The sequence below is a fragment of the Amblyomma maculatum genome, chromosome 5 (assembly GCF_055883805.1).
Source record: "Amblyomma maculatum isolate TAMU_Amacu chromosome 5, ASM5588380v1, whole genome shotgun sequence".
NCBI classification, from domain to species: domain Eukaryota; kingdom Metazoa; phylum Arthropoda; class Arachnida; order Ixodida; family Ixodidae; genus Amblyomma; species Amblyomma maculatum.
Genome location: NC_139348.1, coordinates 36,897,238 through 36,919,911, shown reverse-complemented (window position 1 = coordinate 36,919,911; position 22,674 = coordinate 36,897,238). Strand labels below are relative to the sequence as shown.

General features: G+C 45.8%; 1 protein-coding gene across 1 annotated transcript; it reads left to right on the top strand.

The window, feature by feature from the left end:
• Nucleotides 1–1,335: 1,335 nt before the first annotated feature.
• Nucleotides 1,336–21,666, top strand: LOC146188050 (uncharacterized). Its single transcript, XM_084603071.1, has 3 exons — nucleotides 1,336–1,610; nucleotides 20,839–21,092; nucleotides 21,473–21,666. The coding sequence occupies exons 1-3, from the start codon at nucleotides 1,569–1,571 to the stop codon at nucleotides 21,588–21,590; spliced, it is 414 nt and encodes a 137-aa protein (XP_084459197.1). The 5' UTR covers nucleotides 1,336–1,568; the 3' UTR covers nucleotides 21,591–21,666.
• The last annotated feature ends 1,008 nt before the right edge of the window (nucleotides 21,667–22,674 follow it).

Here is a 22,674-nt window from a genome sequence, read left to right as displayed (position 1 = left end):
TTTGATTTGGCAGCACCTGCCAACTCGGCCATGCCATTTTGCCTAAAGACGTCACACAACTCGACAACGGCCAATTAATGCCCCGTCATGCCACCTGCCAAAGGCATGCCAGTGGTTTTCCTTTCACAATACCGAAGTCAACGTTTACAAAGCTGAGGCCGGATTTTTTCGAGAACGGTTCCTTTACCCCTGTCGCGTTAAAAGCAATGGAGATAACATAACTTCTTCAGCATTCAGAAGCTACGCTTTGTCATACAATGTCGCCATAATTAGGCTCGACTGCCCAAGGTTCTCTGAAAAACTGGCAAGAAACCAATGTTTTACCTCATATACCTCTACCAAGTCGCACCAGTAACCATAACCGACGGCGGATTCCGAGATGATATATGTAACACAAATTGAAGTTGTGCTTACTCCGTTTACGCATCTTCTCCGAATTCCAACGCAACAGCCTTGATGACGCTGTATATTTATAGCGGTGCCACCTCAGTGCTCCTGTGATAAAGCTGCTACTGCTGCTGTCCCTGCATCCCGAATTCTAAGAGCAAAATTATATAATTTGTTAAGTAGCAGAGTTTTTTTATATTAAGGAAGAACGATCAAAGTAAGCATTCGCTTAAACCGACAAAGCTTAAGAAAATCTGATGCGATACTGTTCACCCTCTGTTTCTTTGACTGAAACGATGTCATCCAGTAATGGTGTGTCGATTTCATACTTGCGGTATTTTTCGACTCCATATTGTTTCGAGTCGATCAAGTGTGCGGCCGCTCAGAACAGCTTCAAAGTCGGTGCGAGGGACCTGCCGCATTTAGTTATCTGTTTTATTTATTGACACGTACTGCACCCCGTGTTTAGAAATAGGGTTAACTACATGCATAAAGATGAATGTTTAATTTATGACGTCGAGGTCGACGGGATCAGCGGGGCGATCCAGAGCAGGGAAGCTCTGAGCGATAGAAATGCGACAAACTGTGTGTTTTGCGTCAGCATCTAGCAAAGGGTCAGTCTGCTTCTTCACAATCACCGCCCCCCCCCCCCCCACTCCCAGAAAAAAGGAGCCATTCTGGCGACATAAGAAGACGAAAATACAATTGGATCGTAGAACGGCTTTAAGGCGCTGTACATGCATGTACAGTCTCACGGCTGTGGCGCCGGAATTCGGAATATGGCTTAAGCGGCTCAACAATGCAATTCACTGGTGAAGTGCGCTCGGCGACACGATAGGACCCATGGCGCTTGCCGTGCGTAGCGACAATCCTGAGATAAGTGTCGATCTTTGCGCAATGAACGGCAAAAACTTGCCGCCATGGCAGAAACAGAAGCTCCGGCGTCGACCAGAGTCAGTATTACAACGCCCTCAGCAGAAACTTCAAGAAGGTTTGTCGGAGATAAGTGAGGCCTTTTACAGTTTGCTCGTTTCGCAGTTCTCACCTCAGGAACTGCAGCAATCAGTTTTCCTCTTAAGAAAAATTGGGATACCGTCGCAGAGGAGGTAGGGAGCGGCGACGCGGCGAAGTTGAGCGGTGAGGAGAAAAGGTGGCACGGTCATTCGCGACAGAACTTGAAAATGGATTGGCGGCTGCGTACAGATTCCGGGGCTGACAGAAAGGTGACAGTGAAGTTTCGACGTTGGGCTTGTTTGCCGCGCCTGTGCTCCCGGAAAAAGAAAAAGAACTATTCAGTGTTTTCTTGCCCTCTGAATAAGTAGCGGAGAAGGGGGCCAGAGTCACAGTCTCTACTGAGAAGCATCCGCGCAGTTTGAGAACGGGCGGGATACCGAGAATACGGGAGGGATCAAGGGGTCAACCTCTCGTAGCGTAGACGACGCGCAGAACCCCTTTCTTCCCGGATAAGCTGATCCGCTAGAGCGGCGACGGGGCATTTTAACCCTATTTTCCAGTATCTGCAGCCTAGCTTCAGAAAGCGCTCTCAATGAGAGGGTGGCAGCGGGCGTGAAGAATGACCCCTCATGTTCGTCCGTGTACAGATGTACCTGTCTGTTTGCGAGCGACGACGTCTCAGTAGATGGGCCCATTATGTTGCCTTTCCGCGAAACGGTGTTTATGGATTAACTCTGAGGCTGGGAAAAGATGCACCCGTGGGGAAGCGAGTGATTGCCAAGTTTCTGGGAGAAGGGCAGAATCCTCTATTTCGATAGTGGAAAGTGTATACGCTTGTACAGTGTTATTTGAAATGTCTTGCCTTCTTTCCCTTATCCTTCATTGGCAGTGTTCTACTTTCCCCAATTCGTGATTTCTAATGTTGCCCTTTACCTAATGATTTATTGGGTGACTGTGTGAATTTTCCCAATTGGTTGTTGTTCCCACCGAGGGTGGGGACATAAGGCTTAAAAGAAGATGTTTTGGTGGAACCAAAGGCTGGTTTCGTCAGGTAAAACTACGATTCAGTCAATTGCAAATATGTTTCTCCTTGCTTGTATCTTTCTCTTTGATTTATTAAATGTTAATAAATAGTTAACCTTTCCGGAAGTGTCCTCGAGTAATGTGATTGAGCAACATCGAACCCGAAAGACGTCAAGCATCCTACAACCCATCATCTTCAACATATTTCCCTCTATAAGATCCAGAGGGAAAATCAATTGTGACGTTCGAGATGCATAGAATCGTCGGGAGCATGGTTTCGGCAGTACTGGGCAATATGGCCAAAAAAATCAACATGAATAGCAGGTGGGACGGTTATCGCGTGTTAGCCAAGAGTCGCGGAGCTGCGAACTAGGTAGAACAAAAGTCTGCTGTGCCTGAAGGAATTCCTGTGCACACCCTGGAGCCGCAGCATACACCAAGGTGTGGCTAGGTAGCCTCGTTCAGGCAGCGTACGTCAGGGGTGCGACAGGAGCGCGGGCGCATGTCATTGGTGGAGCGACAGGGACGTCGGCGTATGCGAGGGGCTCAACGGCTAGTGCGGGCGGAAGCAAGGGCGCTGGCGGAGGTATTGAGGGAAGGGCCTGCGCCATGCGGTTGGCGATGACCTGTAGAAGGGACGCCAAAATTCGGGTCAGCTGGCTGTTTGTGGGCAGTAGCGATACCTGGCGAGCAACTTCCTCCCTAAAGCTGCTGCAGCAGCGATGAGCTATCAGATGTAGCGGAGAGGCCAGAAAGTGATTCCAGAGGCGCGGGAAGCTGTTGAATTAGGAGGCGCTGCTTGCGCAACTCAAGGTAGCTCTAGTAGCTCTTTCAAAAGCTGACAACGTGGGCAACAGTTGTCAGATCCCGTGACAGTAAGATCTGAAAGGCGTTATTTTCAATGCCCTTCATGATGTGTTTGATCTTGTCTACCTCGAACATCTGGGCTTTGACACGACTGCATAGATGGACCACATCTTCAATATAGTTTGTGCATGTCTCGCGAGTCGCTGTCATCGGTCGCGAAGGCGTTGTTTGACGCGGAGCTTGCGTACAGCAGGACGACCAAACACGGTTGTAATATTCGCCTTGAACGAGCCCCGACTCATGATATGGGCTTCGTGATTACGATACCACAAGGTCTCAACTCCGGTCAAATAAAAGACGACGTTCATTAACTTCGTGGCGTTGCCCCGCTTGTTGTATACTCGCTCGTATGAAGCAAGCCAGTAGTCACAGTCAATGCCTTCAAGCCCACTGAATAGCACGGGGTCTAGCTGGCGCAGGATAACGGAGAAGAGGTCCGGCGGGGTCATCGGGCAGGCCGGTGGGTGTCAGTATTCGGCCATAGGAGTTATAATAATAATAATAATAATAATAATAATAATAATAATAATAATAATAATAATAATAATAATAATAGTAACAATACTTTATTTTTCCTTTAATACAAGGAAAGGAAAAATACAATGAAGAATTTACGACGTCGAGGTTCGGCGAGGGCGCCGGGGCGATCCAGACCACAGAGGCTCTACGCGATAGCAATGCGACAGACAGCGTCTTCTTCGTCAGCGTCTAGCGAGGCGCCCGTCTTGTTTTTCACATTCATAATAAAACCGCAGGTTACAACGCAATAAACTATTTTGCGCTGTCGAGCCGTCTAATTGCATACTTCCCAAGCATTTTATTTACCTCTAATGGCCACATTCCCTCTCCTGCTGTTCACCACGAATCGGACAACTATTCTGGCACCACTCATCAGATTTTTATGCGTTGCCGTGAAGTCTATCAGCTGTGAACTGATAGTTGTTTTTGTACCAGGTTAACGCACATATAAGAATTTAAGAAACATAACTCCGCCTCGACCTCGCCTCCAAGTCCACGCACAAAGTATCAAAGACTGATAATCTGCCAACAGTGTGTCCGACACAGCCTCCGAAATGTCTAATTCCGCTCCAAATGCTGCCTAAACCAACATACAAATGAGGGGTTGATCTCCGGAGAGAAAATACTGCCGTAATAAATTAGGTTATCAGTAAGACGTTCAATAGCTTTTGCCTTGAGGTCAGATGGCTTTCAGAGATGAAATGAAAGAGAGTACACATAGGTGAAACGGCTGTTTTTGAGCAAGGCGATCATTTAAACGAAAGCTTTAGCCTCATTACGCTAAACTCCGGTCGCAAGCGCGATGACTCGGGGGTAGCAAAAAATGACTTTTGTCTACAAAAACAATTACGACAGATACTGCGCTTTTACCTTCCTGTGAACCATGGAGGAAGAAAACAACTTAGAAGAGGCCCTTGCCATTCCCAATGCATTGGATAAAGTGTGGCGGAAGTGACGTTAAAATTTAGGGTTAGCCAAATCGGGCCATTAGCAACGGCGACGCTGTTGCTATGAAAACTCGGGCCACTAGCAACAGCGTTGCTATGGGCCCTAGGTACGTGAGAGTCGCGGAGAAAGAAAATGCAGAGGGTAATGAAGGAGGAGAGACGTTGCAGCCTCTGGTCGCGGCGCGGCCGCGCCGGCTTCAAAATAATTACGTCAGGACATCTCCTAAGTTCTTTCCTTCCTCCATGCTGTGAACCAATTATTATGGCGAAAGCCTTTCTCGGTTCATGGTGAAAATCTCGCGTTGGCGAGATTTGTCCGCCAGATGTGTCAGCGAGATTCCGCGAATGACATACTTCGCGTTTCCTTTCCTGTAAACCAATTATAGAACGCCGGCGAACTTTGATGCGTTCACCGGAACGCTTGTTGTGTTGTGTATGCAGCAACGCTCAGGCTTTCGCATTCCTTCACTCAGATTCTGTAGTTCTCTCGGAACGTTTTTCAACTATGCTGTTGAGGAGATGATTTTCGCCGATAGGCTTGACATTTGCTGCTCTGGTAGAATGGCCTGAGCATGCCATAACAGAAGAACGAAGGCGACTTCGGACGGACAGACTCATTGCCCTGAATTCGTGGTGTTACTGGACGCGAATAGACCTCTCCCTCGAGTAAACAACGTGACGTCACGGAACGCACGTGCGGCGACTGCAGCGCTCTTCGATGCAGCGGCGATGGGCAAAATCTGTCGTTTTTCTCAGCCGTGGCCGTACTGAATGCAGCGGCGCGCGCTTGTGTCTCGATTATTTCTTACGCCGTGGTCTCGACCAAGGCCCATTCCTTGTCTCGACTAGCCTCCAATGCGTTCCTGTGTATTCCAAACCGATGGAGCTGCCTGAGTACGCGACGTTATTGCCTGAAATCGCTCGCCGGCGGTATGTTGAAAAGTTAGTTGACGGGGACCAATACCCCGACCCCTTCCTTTTGAAGGACGGGAAAAATGACCCCAAATTGTGGCCGAATGTTCGTTTTGGTGACATATGCGTGTATCTTGTTCAGACGCCCGGCCCTAGCTACGCCACGGATAGCTTAAGTCATATCGCTCGTTGAAGGCTTACGTTCTTGCAGCGGAAGGGCATGTGCGCCAAGTTTTCATTGCCGACGCTGGCTTAAAGTGCCGCTTTTTAAAAGCTAAAGTGGCGCCGTCGCAGAGGACCACCGGCAAGTTATATGAAGCTTGCACAAGGACGGAATCGTACAGGCAGCTCACTGCACATGCATGGCCGGGTAAGCTGTGTTCGGTATGACGTCGAGCAATAGCGTTTTAACAGGTTACTTTGATAGGCAGGAATATGAATGGATGCGGCAGATTGGAAGTGCAGTACACGGAAATCGTCCCGCCAGAATATATCCTTCACGCGTGAAATCAGCCTGCGATACGCAGAGCATAGGATCTCGTATTTTTTGATCGAGTTATAAGGTTTTCGACGTCGCTGGTTCGATCCCGGCCGCGGTTGCAGCGGCGGCCACTTATCGATAGTGCCAAAGTTGAAAGCGTGCTCTTGTGTCGTGCAGTGTCAGGTCTTAGGTGGCCAAAATGCTCCGGATCCGTGTTATGCAACGTGCCTCACAACCCATGTGCCGCCTGAGCACTTCAGACCCTGCCTATCTAGCCTTTACGCTTGCAAGTCAAGCCTTTACACTTGTAAGTCGTACTATGCTACCAGTTTGCAACAATTAAAATGTTTATTACCTTCTACCATCCCTGTGCACGCTGAACGTTTTCTAGAGGTTCTGGCACTTTAGTTGCTGCAATAGCTCGAATGGTAATCTACAAGTTTCAAAGTGTGCACGCTCTTGTAATGCTTGACATTTAACAGTAATAAATATTTATCTTTTAGTTTAGCCACGCATGTAGCTTATTTACTCTTCAAAGTGGAAATGCTCGTTTCATCTGGACTCATTCGGTCTAGTTCACAGCTTTGTGAGTGGAACAACCAGTTCCGTGAAAGTACGTAACAATTTTTTTGTTCCCTCTCACTACTTGATCTTTATTACCTTAGTTTTAGCTTAAACTCTCTGAAAACATACCTTATTAGTTGCTGCTTACCATTGAGATGAGCTGCATATATATGAGCTCAACAGAGGTTCAGTTGAGCACCCTTTTTGAGGAAACATGAAAAAATGTTAACGAAGAAGGTAAATAATGAGGTACGGCTTGCCTTCTCAAAGCCCCTACTTCTATGGGTACAAAACAAACTGCAGTCAAACAGTTTTATGTAAATCACCAGATAGTGTATAAGTCCAGTGAATGATACACTAGCTGAACTCTAGAACAAATCAGCATGGGCAAGTTCCGCAGATCCAGTCTGTGGGCTTCCATTTATCTCGGCGCAGTGCGTGCACACACACTTTCAGATTTTCGTCCCGTGGAAAACAAAAAAAGCGTATACCAGAGCCTTTCTTGGCACGGTTGGTGCATCCCACTGCACAGCAGCTCGTAGGCATTACGATTCAGGGTCGAGGCAAAGATCCCAATGCCCGCAGTGAAGATTATTGTTGCTCGCGCAGCGAATCTCTAAGCGAACGCATGCATTCAGGCGACTGTTTTGCCCATCGGCGTCTGCAGCGCAAACCGGAAACGTCACCACCGTGACGTCACTCGCATCGCGTGACGTACCCGAGGAGAGGTCTATTTCGTGCGTCCTTTATACTGCTACGAATACGAAGACTACGAAGGCGGCAGTGACGCGGCGCGAAGCTCTCGCGCTGTAGACTCGTTGGCCAATAAAACATATATCATGAAATCCCGTTGCCCTATTTCTATCATGTCGCCGTGTCAGAGCACCTGAACCCCCCCCCCCCCCTAACAATATGTTTTCTTGCTTTAGAGAAATAGTCCAATGTCTGATAGCCTTGAGGTGAATGTGTGAAAGCACACCCCTTTGCGATTCTGTAACGTCATGAGGTGGGTGCAGCACGGGTGGCGAAATTGTGTCGTCTCTGATGAAGATTGTGTGTTAAAATGTGATGAGCTCCGCAAAAGGGGACATCACAATCTTGCCTCTTAAGGCAATACATTCAGTTCAGACCCCTAATATAAAAACATTCATATTTACTAAACAAATCCTTTCGCGGTCTCGGCTTTGTGTTGCGTGACGGATAGTTGCAGAGGACATGCTCTGTTGTAGAAAACATCGTCGCATTTTGCAAGTATTTAAAGGAGGAAAATTCGACCTTCTATTAGGGCCCCTCCTGCGATGTGCGCGCTTCTTCGAAGCCGCTGAATAAAAAATCGACCTTGTCAGCGAGGGTTACGAGCACTGTGCAAAAGAACGGCGTTCTTGCCCTGATACGATACGCAGGAGATCACGCAGCGTCTGGCGCACGCGAGCAGTAAATATTGGTTTCTTGGTGGCATGTGCAGATATGGGCGATAAAAAGTGGGGCGAACGGTCTGCCTCGGCGTCCATTAATTAGATTCGCGCGGCATAGCTCGACATTTATGACTACACAAATGCTACACTCCGCTCCATTCCGAGACGATAAAATGGAGACGGTGTCTTGGTTCCCAGCGCCTCAGCAATTTGCCAAGGACGACGTGTCACCACTCTCTGCAGAACTAACGGTCGCAGCTCGAATGACTCGCCCTTACTCTACTTATGTTGAACCAGTCAAGGCCTGTCAATAAGTAGTAAAAAAATATGCAGAGGTGGTCAATTTCACAGTTGCGATAGAAATGCCATGGGCTATTCCAATTACAATAATGTTCTATTCCTTTTCAATAAAGGATGTTGCCGGGCTAGTTTGTCTAACATCTTTTAAGAACTGGGAAAAAACCCTGGCGCGAAAAGTAGCACGAACAGCCGCCAGGGTTTTTTCCCAGTTCTTAAAATGTGTTCTATTCCTGATTATATTATTTCGTTTCTATTAGCAATGGCTTCTTTTATTCACTTTTGCTCAGAAGTCCTTAATCATTTTCACCTTTGCTGAGTCACTCTTAGTCCGACTCTCGCTTCAAAATTGACACGGCGATGTCACTGCACGTAAAAGTGTGCAGGAGAGCGAATTGGAAGGAGAGAAATTTCCTAAACGCCACCTGTGTGGCTGGTAGTCGGAGGCTTCATGCAAATGCCGGACCGTTTTCGCCTTCACTACGGTAATAATGAATGCTAACGCACTGAAAATCTCCGGAGCCTTCTGCTTAGCGGTTTCATTGTTGCCTCTGTGAACCCCACGCAACGACACAAATGACGGAGTAATTACTCTTTATCATCCAATCAAGCGCTATGGTACAGCTACAAAGCAAAGCTGTTATCGATTTTCACGGCGTTGAGAAGGTTAGGGAATTTGTCGACTGTAGCGGCATCACGGAGAATTCCAGCGAGCAGCCTACATAGAATAGTTTTCTTTTTTTTTTTAAGCGAATGCTTCACTAGCCGCGATGCAGCGATTTCACCGTGGCACCAATTTTCACCGTGGTTGCACCGCTTTTAGCGCCGCTGCCTAGCAACCACCTCCTCGCCATCTAGCGTATATACGACCAGAGCCGTTGCCTAGCAACCACAGCAGATGGCGGACGCCTCACGCTCGCAGCGCCATCTGGCATGACTTGACACCACTGGGCCGGTCTCCACATGAAAAAAAAAGCGTCTGTACCGCGAATCGAACCTGCATTCCTCGGATCCCTAGTACAGCGCTTTACCAACTGTCCACACCTGCGATATTTTTTTCAGCACGGTATTTATTACATGCCTTTAAATGCAGGAAAGAGCTATATGCATTATTTACAAAGTAATCAGCCTGCAGCTGAAAAGTCTAATTGAAACATACACCACAACACCACACAACTAGAATACGTCTTAGCAAAACTTCACTAAAACGGTGGCAGGGAAAAACAACACATCAACAATGGCAGCCAGTCCGGTTGATGGATAACGCGTCTTACTACGTTCCGCCCGTAATCGTGAGTAGCGCATCTTAATTCTCCTTCTCTATCGTGAGGATGATAGTGGTGATGATGATAGTCAAGTCAGCGGCGCATTTCCGGCGAGCATCTACTCAGAATTGGACAGGATTGGACTGGTTTGGATTGAATTGGACAGGATTTGATTGGATTGTAGTTGACTGGAATGAACTGTACTTGATTGGACTGGATTGGATTATACTGGATTGAATGGGATTACATTGCATTGGAGAGGAGTAAGCAACCCAGCTCTAGGCGCACATGCTTTCGCTACGTATATCCTGGCCTAGCTGAGCTAAGCCACGGCCATTTTTTTTTAAGCACGAGGAAACCAGGTCTCGGCGAAGCACAAAAATGCTAAAGTTATCTCTGATGGGGCCCTTGTTTTCTTCTTATATTAAGCATGAGTCCGTACAAACCCGCCAAGTTCAGTTTGCTTGATTTTATTTTATTTCACGATAAACTTGCGCTTCTTGGTCGGTGGTTTTCGAGCTCGAGCGAACCAAGCAGGCATTTCTTCTGAACCCACTAAACCGAGGGTTTAAATTGTAGAAAATCCTCCAAAGCTTGTACTACATCCACTTCATGCAAGTGTGCAGCGTGAAGTAAGGCTGACACTGCGGTTTTTTAAAGCCACTTACTCAGCCTATGAGAGACGCAGTACTAAAACGCCGGAAAATCACCCCCCCCCCCCCCAGGGGTTCTTTATCGTGCACTGATATCACAAAGCACACGGGCGCCTTGAAAACAGTACATAAATTGCAAATTGGTGCATAGTGCATAGGAAAGAAAAGGTGCCATATCTTTCAGATTTCAGACTTTCTGCTGGACACGTAAACCGCGCCGTATGGGAAGAGAAAAAATTTGAAGTGCAAGAGGTATATTAGTGGAAGGTTTCGGAATATTTTCCACTACCTGGAGACTTTTACCTGCAGTGACATGGCTGTGCCAATTTCTCAATTATCAACGCCTAGCAATACCATCCCAAACAGTCATTTCGCACATATTATTTAATCGGTTTAAGTGGACCTATACTCCGGTTAACTTGTTTTTCTCGTCGAAGTGAAATGAATAATTGAGAAGTAAGGAAGAACATCGTTGCCAGGCCTGTAAAGCCTGGGAGCGATGGATAGGCGACGCGTTTTTGAGAAAATGCCTGATTAGTTACATCGCCGAAGAATATTTTTCGCACAGTACGTGATTGACTAAACCTGAAGGTCGGGTAAGGTGTGCTCAGCGGCTGCTATTTTTCAGTCCAGTCTAAAGGAAATAATTTATAAAAGATTGCCTGGCACTATCTTTTCGGTGCGCTTTGGTAGAAACCGAAAATAATGAGTTCGCCTTTTCTGCGCACTCCATTCAGAGCAACTGAGCATTCCTCGTCGTCTGAGGTAGTTAATAAAGCAGACATACTATACAATTATGATGCGAGATTTAGAGTCCCGGTTCTCTTGAAAATCCGGCGCCGGCGTTGGCGCGTTATCCGCTTTCTGAGCGAAAACGGGGTAGAATCTGGCAGGTGTTAGTTGGCAACTGAGATTACTGTGCACTGACTGGTCGACGGGCTGTGCTGCATCAACACATCACATGAAATGATCGTGTTGACAAGAGCTGACAACTTGGCCTTGAGATGGGAGGATGAGATGGAAATGGAACCCTATAGAACCATTGGATCCCGAGTCAGACCAGCTGCGCTACAGGCCACGCAGGCATGTTCGTAAGGCTATACGTTAAATCGGGGCTTTGTGCCTATATCGAGGGCTCTTTAATATCCATGCTGTAGGTCATTATTGTAGGCTAAGGTGATGCGTGAGGAAATAGAGGCATAAACTGGAGAATTACTACTGGTTCAATATTGCTACCATTTTGGCAATGCATTGGTCCTATGTTGGCCCGTACAGTACCGACACAGTACCAATATTCGGCCAATGATTGAGCTGTTTTCTTAATCATTAAAGTTAAAAAGTGTATGTTGGGGAGGAACAACCACAAGGAGAGCCACAAGCGGGAACCATCAGCACTGTCACGCAAGATCCTTCAAGGCAGAGCTTATATATATTTAGTACAACCCAGCCAAGTATAAAATATATCCTGAGACACTTACTCAGCGCCTAAGTGTTGATGCGGTAGGATGCGTGATTTTCTGACACGTTTGCCAACTGTTGAAGCGATGTCAGGTCTTGGCAAGGGTACGCTTTCGGAGACCGAGTTATCTACGCTAGCGCGTAAACCTAGCTGGGTTTAACTCAGTTTAAACCGGTTAAGATGTGAGAAGGAACTCTTTGGCACGGTTTGACATTTAGAGCTCTTGTATTGGCTAGTTGGAACATGATTCACAAAAACTATCCTGTCATCTGTGTGTCTCCTGTGTCCTGGTCCGTCGCGCCATATGATTTTGTTTTGCTTGGCGGTTTGGCAGTGAGAGGCTAGCACAAAGTTTAGAAGGGTTAGGCACCTTCATTTGGTTTGTTTTTTAGGGATGTGAAAGACGCAGAATCTCTCTCATTCCTCGATGAACGCCTACAGTTTCAACTAGCGACAAACGATTGGAGGTACAGACGTCGTCTCTTCGAATCTCTATCCCAAAATATTCTCCAACTTTACTAGCAGAAAGTTGCTCAGCTGAACAAAACGAAAGCAGTTGCGTCACAGTTTTGGCGTGAAATCCCGTGCACATTTTTTTCTGACACGTTTTTGACCCCGTCCTCTCAATGCCTAACTAGTGTACAGCGAAGCCTATTCGACCGAACGAACCTTATATGTTTTTGCGGTCTATTCTTGCTTGGAATGTACCCACTAGTGGGCACCGAGTAGTGCGGCATATTTACGTATGCCCATCAGGTTCAGGCAAATTACCATCTCTGAAATATACCAAGGCTGGATGCAAGTGTTACACAACATTGTAGGAACATCTTGTTATCATTATTTCCCTGTGCTGCTGGCACCAGAAAACGGACGCTCTGACGCTTAGGGTGTCTTCAACTTCGTTGATGTGCACACGTAAGAAGGAGCTCTTGTAAATGAAGGTATTTTCTACAACAAAACAATGTGTGAATATACCAGCGAACCAATCAGACAATGGCCGTTGTGATGCCTAAACGGATAAGACGCTCAACTGCTTAACACGGAATCAAATCCCAGGCTGCGTTTTTCGATGGAGGAGAAAAGCAAGGTAGTCGAGAACTACGCGATGTCAATGCACGTTAAACAATCACAAGCAGTCGAAATTTCTGGAGCCCTTCTCAACGACGTCCTTATATCGAAAGTTTCCTTGAGATATTGAACCCTATTAATCAAACCAAAACCTAATAAACCAAGCAGGAAACAGAGTAGACTGCGCTGTCCCGCGCTGTGGCACCTTCAAGCATGATGCCGCTTTCTTGAAAAGTCCAGAAACTTTGTAGTTTAAACATATTTGCCGTTAGCCGCGGAATTGGGGGGGGGGGGCAGCCCAGATATTTTAAAGATATTAACATATTCAAAGTAATGCCAGGTGGTTTTGATGGGCTATAAAGCTGGTAACATAACGCCGCGAATACAAAATAAAAATAAATGACCCCGCCGGGGTGGTGCAGTGGTAAGACGCCCGACTACTGTGCCGGAGTACCCGGGTTCGAACCCGACCTCGGTGGCTCCGTTTCGATGGAGGCGAAACGGAGTGGCGTCCGTGTGCTGTGCGATGTCAGTGCACGTTAAAGAACCCCAGGTGGTCGAAATTTCCGGAGTCCTCCACTACGGCGTCTCTCATAGCCTTAGTCGCTTTGGGACGTTAAACTCCACAAACCAACCAACCAACCAACAAAATAAATGCCAGTGGAGAGTGAAGACATCTACATTGACAACAGCTTGAAGAAATATAGCTTTTGACATAGGTATCATCCAGTTGTAGCACCCACGCGGCGGAATGTGAAGAAAAAGAAAATCAAGTCGACTGACACGTGCCCAGGGCGCAAGCCGGGAACGCAAAATTCAATTCTGGAAGCCTGATACACCTACGACTGGTGCTCCACAGTAACCCCGTGAAGACCTACACAGTCATCGAGAAAGTAGGTGAGGGAGAGGGGTCTGCAGGTAAATTAATCACTACTCAGATGAGAAGTTAGCATGGAAGTCTCGCCGATGACAAGGCAAGGCCAAAATCATTAATAAATTTAGGTGGGAGTGATGTTTATCTCATCCAGACGCCCTATGCCAACTTGGGTGCGAGCGAATGAGAAATTGCTCTTACTTCAAGTCTACTCTACTCGGGGGGAATTACCATCAAGCGCGTGTTTGACTCACCGGCGAAGGCCATTCAAGAAGTTTCTTTTTTACCTTTTCTTTATGAGGCAGAATTCAAAAATCTCATTTTCACAGGAAAGCTCTAAATGTAATCTCTAGCGCGCACATCACCTATTCTGTGTATTCACCACATGCATGTGGCGCCCTTCTGCTCCCGCCACACTAGTCTACGTACAAATTCAACGGCTGACTATGTAAATGTAATCAAAAATAATACAGGTCTGTTGCTCGGGAAGATGGCATGCCAGTGTTTGGTGTGACTCTTGTGACTATTACGTCTTGCGGTTTTGCCAACTCGCAAGGAACTTTGGCGGTTCACAAGGCCGTATTTATATAACATGCATTCCTTGTAATTAGTGACTGTTTGCTCGAGAACAGTTCGGTGATGATTACGCAGCAGGGATGCAATGCCTTGCTCACGTGTTTATCTTATTGCTTAGCATTTGATGAAGCTGCAGCTGCAATATTCTTTTTCGTGAAAGTAAAACATTCAGCCTTCATGCATTTTAGCAACATTGCCTTTATTAGTATAAGCCTGAATATAATTGCTTTTTTTTTTTTCATCAAAAGGATGAGGGAAGCAGAAAGAAAAAGCTGAGGTTGTCGCTTGTGAGCTCTCCCTCTCCACAAAGGGTACACAAGCTGTGGGGCAATATTACGGGCAATATTAGGACTTCAGCACTATTACCAGAACAGTACATGATCAAGAAACCAGATTTAAAGCAAATTCAACACTCCGTAACAAAATAAAAAGGTAAACATAAAGATATGAATCCTAGCCAGGATTACGTACAATGGATACAAAAGAGGCGCACATCTCTTCTGTGCGTCCATTGATCTTCTTGTGGCTTTGACAATGTTTCAGCTAGTTTGGAAGACGGTGCAAGCATGTAGTGTCAAGGACCGTTTGTGCACGAGTGCATGTGCCAGATATCGGTGCTGCTTGTTCTATATGGGCTGTTTCTTTGGAATGAGAAGTAACTTGTGCAATGAACGAAGTATTGTTTTTACAGTACGTAATTTATGTGTTCGTCTGCTTTATTTTCTCACTAAATACACACTTATTACTTTAAGGAACATCACTGCATATATTTTAAAATTATTAACAGTATTATTGTCATTTTACGCATCTTTTCCTTGGACGGGAAATAATGGCCTCAGATTTAAAAGTGTTAAACGTTAGAGTGCAAAACCTTGTCCACTTTTCAAGTTTTGTAAGTGTTGTGTTTGCTTTTGTGAGCATGTTCGTGTGCACGAACCAAGAAGGGCCTTTTCTGCACATATTGCCACTTTAATTTATTTGTCTGCTTCTCTTACGCCATGCATGTACTATACGTTGAAAAAGAATGGGCCCAAGATGCTGCCTTGCAGTGCCTCAGGTGTAATAGCTTCGACAGTTGAGCGGTGACCATCCACTTCTGTATACTGCAATGGACTCGCGAAGTGCCTACTCCAAAACAACGAAGATTTTCTTTAGAAACCATACCCATGAACCATCCTTAGTAGAAAGATGGGTCAATGTAGTCAAATTCTTTCCGAAAATCTGCTTATATTTTTCACTAAGTGGCTCTGGAAATAATTGTTTTCTTTTTTTTCTTAAAGAGCAAGTTCTAAGACTGATGTTTCCAAAATATAAATTGTGAAAATGTTACTATATCATGTTTATTGTACACGTTTTTCATCCGCAATAAATACATTTCTCTAAGTCTTTAGAGAAAACAGGTAATATTAACAACTTGTGATAATTTTCTAACTGGTTATTCTCACATTTCATTTGTAGACAACTTCTACTTTTGCAGTTTGCGTTTACGTCGGAAGCACACCATTCGCTAGACAAAGGTTAGATAGACAGGGTGCTATTATGTCCAGGACATATTTGACACGTTTAATGTTAGGGTCGTTTTTATCACAACTTATACTCTTATTTAATGCGAGGCATGCGGACACTATTTCAGCCTCTGCTACAAGAACCAATATTTAAGTCTCGTCTATGGTGCAGTTCATCTAGTCGAAAGCCTTCACATCACAGTCGATTATCTTCAACTCTGCAAAACGTCAATAAAGGCATTAGACATATTCCACCTGAATATTCCTCATTTTAATGAAATTTTTTATAACTTTGGTTTCGTTGCTTACACTTGGTATCATGTTTAACTTTTTCCGTATTACATCTGTCTTAGATGTCGCAAAAAGGAGATTACAGTAACATTTATCTCCAGCAGCTCTGTCTTCTGTAAATTTCTTCCGTATGATTTTGTATGCTTTAAAACATCAGAATCGCGTATCTTAGGAACTTCTTGAGAATCATGCCCATCACCAAAGGTTTAGTAACTACACATGGTGTTAGCCAAGGCTTATAGATCTCTTTTTTTTTTTTTTTCTTTTTTTTCTGTCTGAGATGCTTACACAGAAATTATACATTCATAATATCGCAAAAACCATCAAGATTGTTTTTTACGCATAATCAGCTTCTGTTTGATCCATGACATTACTCCGATCAAAGCTGGTTCTTTTTTCTGTCAGACATAACTTGTACGAGGTTATTTTTTACATAAGAAGGATCCGGACGCAGTTTTGAGAACAAAAGCCTTGCATGCTTTGTCTAATGAAGCTGGCATGCTGACACTCGAAACGAGCGTTAGCCGACCATGACAACAAAAATTAAGGCGCATTAACCCATACCGCTTTGGAGAACCCCAACATTGTGGTCTCTTCATGCTGCCGCCAGTGTAGCGTTATTTCAAAATACTTGACATGTAGAGCCAGTCGGGGTAATTAAATTGTTATGTACAATCATGAACGTCGCAGCAGTGTTCAACTCATGTAATTGTCGGCTTCACACACCACTTCTTTTAGCCATTTTCAGCATACGCATACTTAACGCCCTATTTCAGAGCTATTCCTATAAAAATACATCTGGCCGTAGACACGGGAAGCGCAGAACAGTGATAATGACGCATAAAGAAAAACGTTTAAGTTCAATGACGATGCAAATGTCCAACAGGGGCTTTGAAAATTCTGAACCACGCTAGTTGAGTTGTAATTATCTGCGTGATTTCTCAGCCTCAGCCTAGTTCTCTAAATCTGGCCGTTTCTTCAGTGGCCGACGTACGACATGAGGTAAAGTAACCTGTAAGCCTTGGCGGTCAAAGCAACAGTCTTTTTGCCTGAAAAAAAAAAGGAACAAACGACCACAAGCACAATATCGACAAAACTCTTCAGTCCGCGTCTCAGCTGTCCCAGGGCTAAACATTAGAATACAGAACAGAGGCAATCCTTACCAAGATACTCTGTTGGGTGAGTTGGTACACGTTCATTATTAATTTAAACAGCGCGATCAAGAAGACAACTGACAAGATAAAAGGAAGCTACAGTACAAGCGCTGACTCGCAACTATTCCTAAGCCTTTACTCCAAGGCCCAGATAAAAAAAAAAAAACATGACGAAAACGAAACAATCACATGGAACAACCCCTGACTTTTTGTGCAGCAGGTGAACCCAGGGGTTGTTTCACGTGATTGTTTCGTTTTCGTCATGTTTTTCTTTTTCTTTTTTATCTGGGCTGAAGTAAAGGCTTAGGCATAGTTGTGAGTCAGCGCTTGTACTGTGGCTTCCTTTTATCTTGTCCGTTGTCTTCTTGATTGCGCTGTTTAAATTAATAATGAAGAGGCAATCCTGCGGTAAACGCAAATAATGAATCGTGTGCGTAAACAATCGATACGGAGGAGTACGATGCAAGGAAGAAAAACATTCAACACGATCTGCCCTTTCTTATTAGTTACCCACAGAGGGATGATGCCTTTTTCAGGGGAAGTTCACCGCACACCTATTGCCTTAGATCGGTCGCATATTATTTGCCAGAAATGCGCCACCTATTGCGTCAGTAGCAGTTCAACTCTCCACTCATCTTTGTGACCGAACATACCAACGTCCACGTGGGGACGGAGGATTTCTTGTTTTTGCACTTTCGTAATGCACCAAAGGGTGAGCCGGCAAAGTAACCCGGTTGATGACGCTTAACGCCGTATACAAAAACCGTCAGCCCATGATGAGACCGAAGCACGCAACCTCCAGACATTGGTGTGCAGCGGCCTCACGAGATCCAATATCGCAAAGGCTGAGCACGTAACTGTATGGGCGCGAAGAACCAGTCTGTTTCTGTTGCGGCGTGTAGCGACTTATCGATAGTACCTCGGGCAAAAAGTAGACAAGCGGCGTCGGCGCCCTTCCAACGCCCGCTCCGGAATACCGCACTACCGTTCTTCAGTGCATGGAGTGGTAGTGCGCGATGACCTGGGACTAAACATCACTGAACGGGACGCAAAGGACGATATAATATCGTATTTCCGCGAGGGAATGGGAGCACTGTAGCACCAAAAGCTGAAACCAAACAAGGAACCATCGATTACGTCGCAGTCATTTCTGTGCGAGGATGTATACATGGGTACATTACATCTTCGGTGTGAAATGTAATGCGCGATGTTCGCAGCAACTGTCAAGAGAAAATGAAATTGCTTGAATGCCAGCTACCACCCCTATTGTCCTAAAACTTGGTGTTGTTCGAATTACCGCAAACTGTAATGTGCAGTACAATACGGTTTTGTTTGTTTCACGTGCCTATTTATACCTGTGTAATGACTGAGCCCTACGTTATTTAGATGTAAATGCACTTTACTCCTTTTTTCTCTCTTTGGGGTTCTTTCAGAAAGTACAAAGTCTGTTCAAAACACGAGTGCGTTGTGAGCGCGAAGTTGGCATGACATTAGGCTATATTACACAATCTCCTCTCGCAATTGGCTGGAAATTGGTTGCAAACAGACGGCCAACCCCAAAGTGGAAACTAACCCTGGCAGGTGCCATTATCGTCCTTTTTTCTGTTTTATTTTTTTGTTATTATCTCTCTAAATAGTGCCAGACATCTAATAGCGCCTACCCGTTGCAAAGAGTATGGCTTCATCTTCTACCTGTTTATCTAAGCATTTGAAAGCTCGCAGGCTTCATGACTGCCTCTCTAGAAGACAAACAGTACGATGAGTGTTGTTCACGAGGTGTCACATAGAGTGGCGCATAGTTAGCGATTAAACGTGGTGGTAAAGAAAACTTTGTAAAGCAAGGTTGCAACTGTTTCAGCAGCTTTAACTATTCGCTGAAGCTTCCCATCTACCGAGGCAGTAAAAGTGCTTACAAAATAAAACAGTTTGCCATCACGTTTTTTTGAGGACGTAAGAGACTGCGAATACGTTCTTTATGGCCACGGCTTAGGTTAATCACATTTTTCTTTGCTCTGACCACCTAACCCGCAGAAGAAAGGCGATTGCCTTTTTTTTTGCGCCATACGTAAGCATAGTAATAAGCGGGTACGGCCTCTCCAGTAAGGCCAACGGGAGCGCACCGCCCCATAACTGAAAGACATCTCCGGCGCACGCGGAAAGATAAGTTACCGTCGGCACAGGCTCCGCTGCTTGAAACCGGATGGCCGATGACCAAGACAACCAAGTTTCGCTGTGCTCTAGACTGAGCGTGCTCTGTTCGGTTAAACCCAGATTTTCTGATGTTTTATGGCACTTTACGAGTTTTCCACCGCCGAGTTCATAACACTCATTTCGACGGGGAAAAAAAACTCAGAGGAGGCAACGAAGCATTGTAAACCAGGAAAAACAACAAGTTTTGCAAGGACAGTACCCTGTCGATATCTACAGTGTTCGTGGAAAGTGAACGCCAGTGGCATTCTCTCACGCCCTGGAGTCGTTGTTTAAGGGCTTAACGAGGGATATTAAATGCTTGTTGTTTACGCCACTGGTGTCAACCCTCGGTGCCGTATTCGAGGCCGAGAGCGGCGAAAGGAGAAACGATAAGCAGGAGGGAGGCTCATCGGGTATAAAAGTATAGCTTGACGCCAGCCGAAGACACACTCCGCTTCAGCTATCACCGCAACCAGAAGCAGCCAAATTCACCTTCAGTGCGCCATGAAGTCCCTCGTAAGTTCCGCAACAACATACATTATTTCTTTTTGCATGACGTCAAGCATTCTTCGGAAGATTCGAGAATTAAGGCTCTCATGTAGTGATTGTTAATGAACACACAAATACGGCACAAAAAGACCGCCCAACACAAGCGTCCTGATACGTCGCCTTCTTGTGCTCGTTAACAACGAAAACGCACCAGCCGACCCAATTTCTGACGTTAATGCAACTGATATATTCACCTCGCTTAAGTCTTCTGGTTCTGGTACGAAGTTAATCACGATGAGATAACTTTGTTCGACAGATAGGTGTGACGTGCTGTGTTCGCAGCCTAGAACGATGTCAATTGCTGGACTGCAAGGAACAGCAACGGGATTTATCATTGGATTCACTGTTCCTTCCTTCCGCTTTGACGAGAGTTTACATTTTAATGATTCAGTTCAAAAAAAATAATATATAAGACGACAAGATATACGCTGTATTTTTCATACAGGTATCGCGAAATAAGTATTCTGGCTCCGAAATTGAGCTGAGCACCGTGCGCGATTTGCCATCAAGTACAACACGACAGCAAAACACCCAGTGAACGCTCGCTTCGAAATCGAAACCTCAAGTATGCACCAACCACAAACACTCCCTGTAAACACAAATTCAAAGAGCATTCCCATTTTGCATCAAAGCCATCTAGCGACAGCGAGCGAAGTCAGGTAAAGTGGCTCCACTCGCAATTTGCCACAAATACTTTTTAGGCTGGGCCTTCCAGTATTTGCAATACAGGTTTTTATTGCATCACAGGTTCCAGGAATGTTGAAAAGAAAACGTCGAGGAACATTTCGCTTTTTATACACTACTCCTAGGGGTGGTTGCAATTTGACATTAATCTGGTATGCTTATCCTACAAACTAATTAGGCACTGCGGCATTCTTTCGCTTACAGAGCCTTGTCGTAACTTGCCTTCTGGTTGCCGGCGCGCACTGCGGCGCCGTATTCACCTACGGCGTCCCCTCCGCTCTGGTGCACGCACCGGTGTTGCACGCACCAGTGGTGCACCAGACCGTGGTGAGGGCGCCCGTGGTGGCCGAGCACAAGGAACTGGTGCACGTGCCCCACCACGAATACGGATACACCATCGAGAACAGCAAGGTGGTCCACCCAAAGTCCTCCGTCGTCCACCACGACCCACTCACCGGGTAAGCAGACTCTGTACCGCACTGAGGCTGGAGTGCATACGTAATCACTGTGTGCGTGGTCTGGCGCTGTATAGGTGCCTACTAAAGAACGAGAAAAAAGTCACCCGCTGTTCGTTATTAATCTCACCGTAATTTATTTCTCCATCATGCGCGCAAAATAGTGTAATGGAAAAGCGCATTTGACTTTGACCATCGCTGCACTTAATATTATCGCATCCGCAGCGCAGTAAGTCTGAACAACTGTCGACCGCCAAGATTGCACCTGCTACATAACGAATTTCTCTCAATTGCTGTTAATGAGCAACATTTTTTGCTTAGTGCATTCTGAGGAGATCATAGCTTCCACAGCCTTGCTTATGATAACCTGCTCTCCACTGCAGCCTTCCGTACCAGCAGACCGACTACCACCACGCCCCAGTGGTGACCGGATCCCGGAGCTCCGTGTACCACAGCAGGCCAGGATACGTTCAGGAGCGCACCAGGGCCTATGTGTATTGAACACCAGCCTGTTTCTCGATGGACCATTTTGGCAGCGCCTCTCCACCTAAATTCCCCTTTTCCTTCTCATTACGAATGAATAAACCTTGATGGTTGTTTATTAAGGAATTCAGTTTTTGACTCTGGAACTCCGCGGATGCATTTTGCATGGTCGGTGCGCATCACATTGTAGAGACACCCCGAGCACCTTGAACCACTTGGCAGTTTGCTGACGAAATCGAAAAACAGTGCAAGGAACCAATCCTCACACTTGTGTCGCGCTTTCGAAAGAGGGCGCCCGCTGCAAAGCACAGTTTATTGCATAGCTTCTATTGACATAATTCCGGTATCACTTGTAGCCCCTGCAATCGTTGTTCACATGACGCAGGCCAAAATGAGGGGACTCTGGCATGGCGGGAGGTTCTCCTTTCATGAGCGCTTACCCCGTTTCTTGATCAACAAGAATTTAACTAAGGCTAACCTGGATAACCTTGTCGCTGTGGACAAGCCGATAAGTGTCTAATTAATTTTAATTGCGACACACGACGCTGATGACATTTGTCCTGAAGATTGTCTGTTATATGTGCCCCTCTAGAAGGAAAAGTTGGCTTCCCGTTAGGCTGGGTCCTATTGGAGTCGAGAGTTGTCGGAAACACTGACTGCTCTGAAGTCAAATTGGTCAACAAGGGCTCATTGTGAGCTAGGTTCTCCTGTAAACAATGTTCCAGCTCTGCTTCTGAAACGTCAAAATTTTAGTTATAACATTCGGTGTTTCTGCCTACACCTGCCTGCCCACAACTAACCATGAAGAAGATGAAATTGTGCGCACGACGATCGACACGCAGTGCTCTGCCATTAAGCTTGTATCGTCATGTTGATGCGCATATATTTACCTCTCAGTGAACCCACCAAGCGGCTAGAGCTATTTATTGGTCAGCGAGCAAACCTGACTAGCCATGTCACTCATGCTCCTTCCCTCAAGTGAGCCGAACTACTGTGGACAGTAAATGCTGCTAAAATCTCTCGGTGTCAAGAGCATTTCATGACAGGCAATGTACCATGTATTGCTCGTTCATAATGCGCATTTTGATATTGAATAAATCCT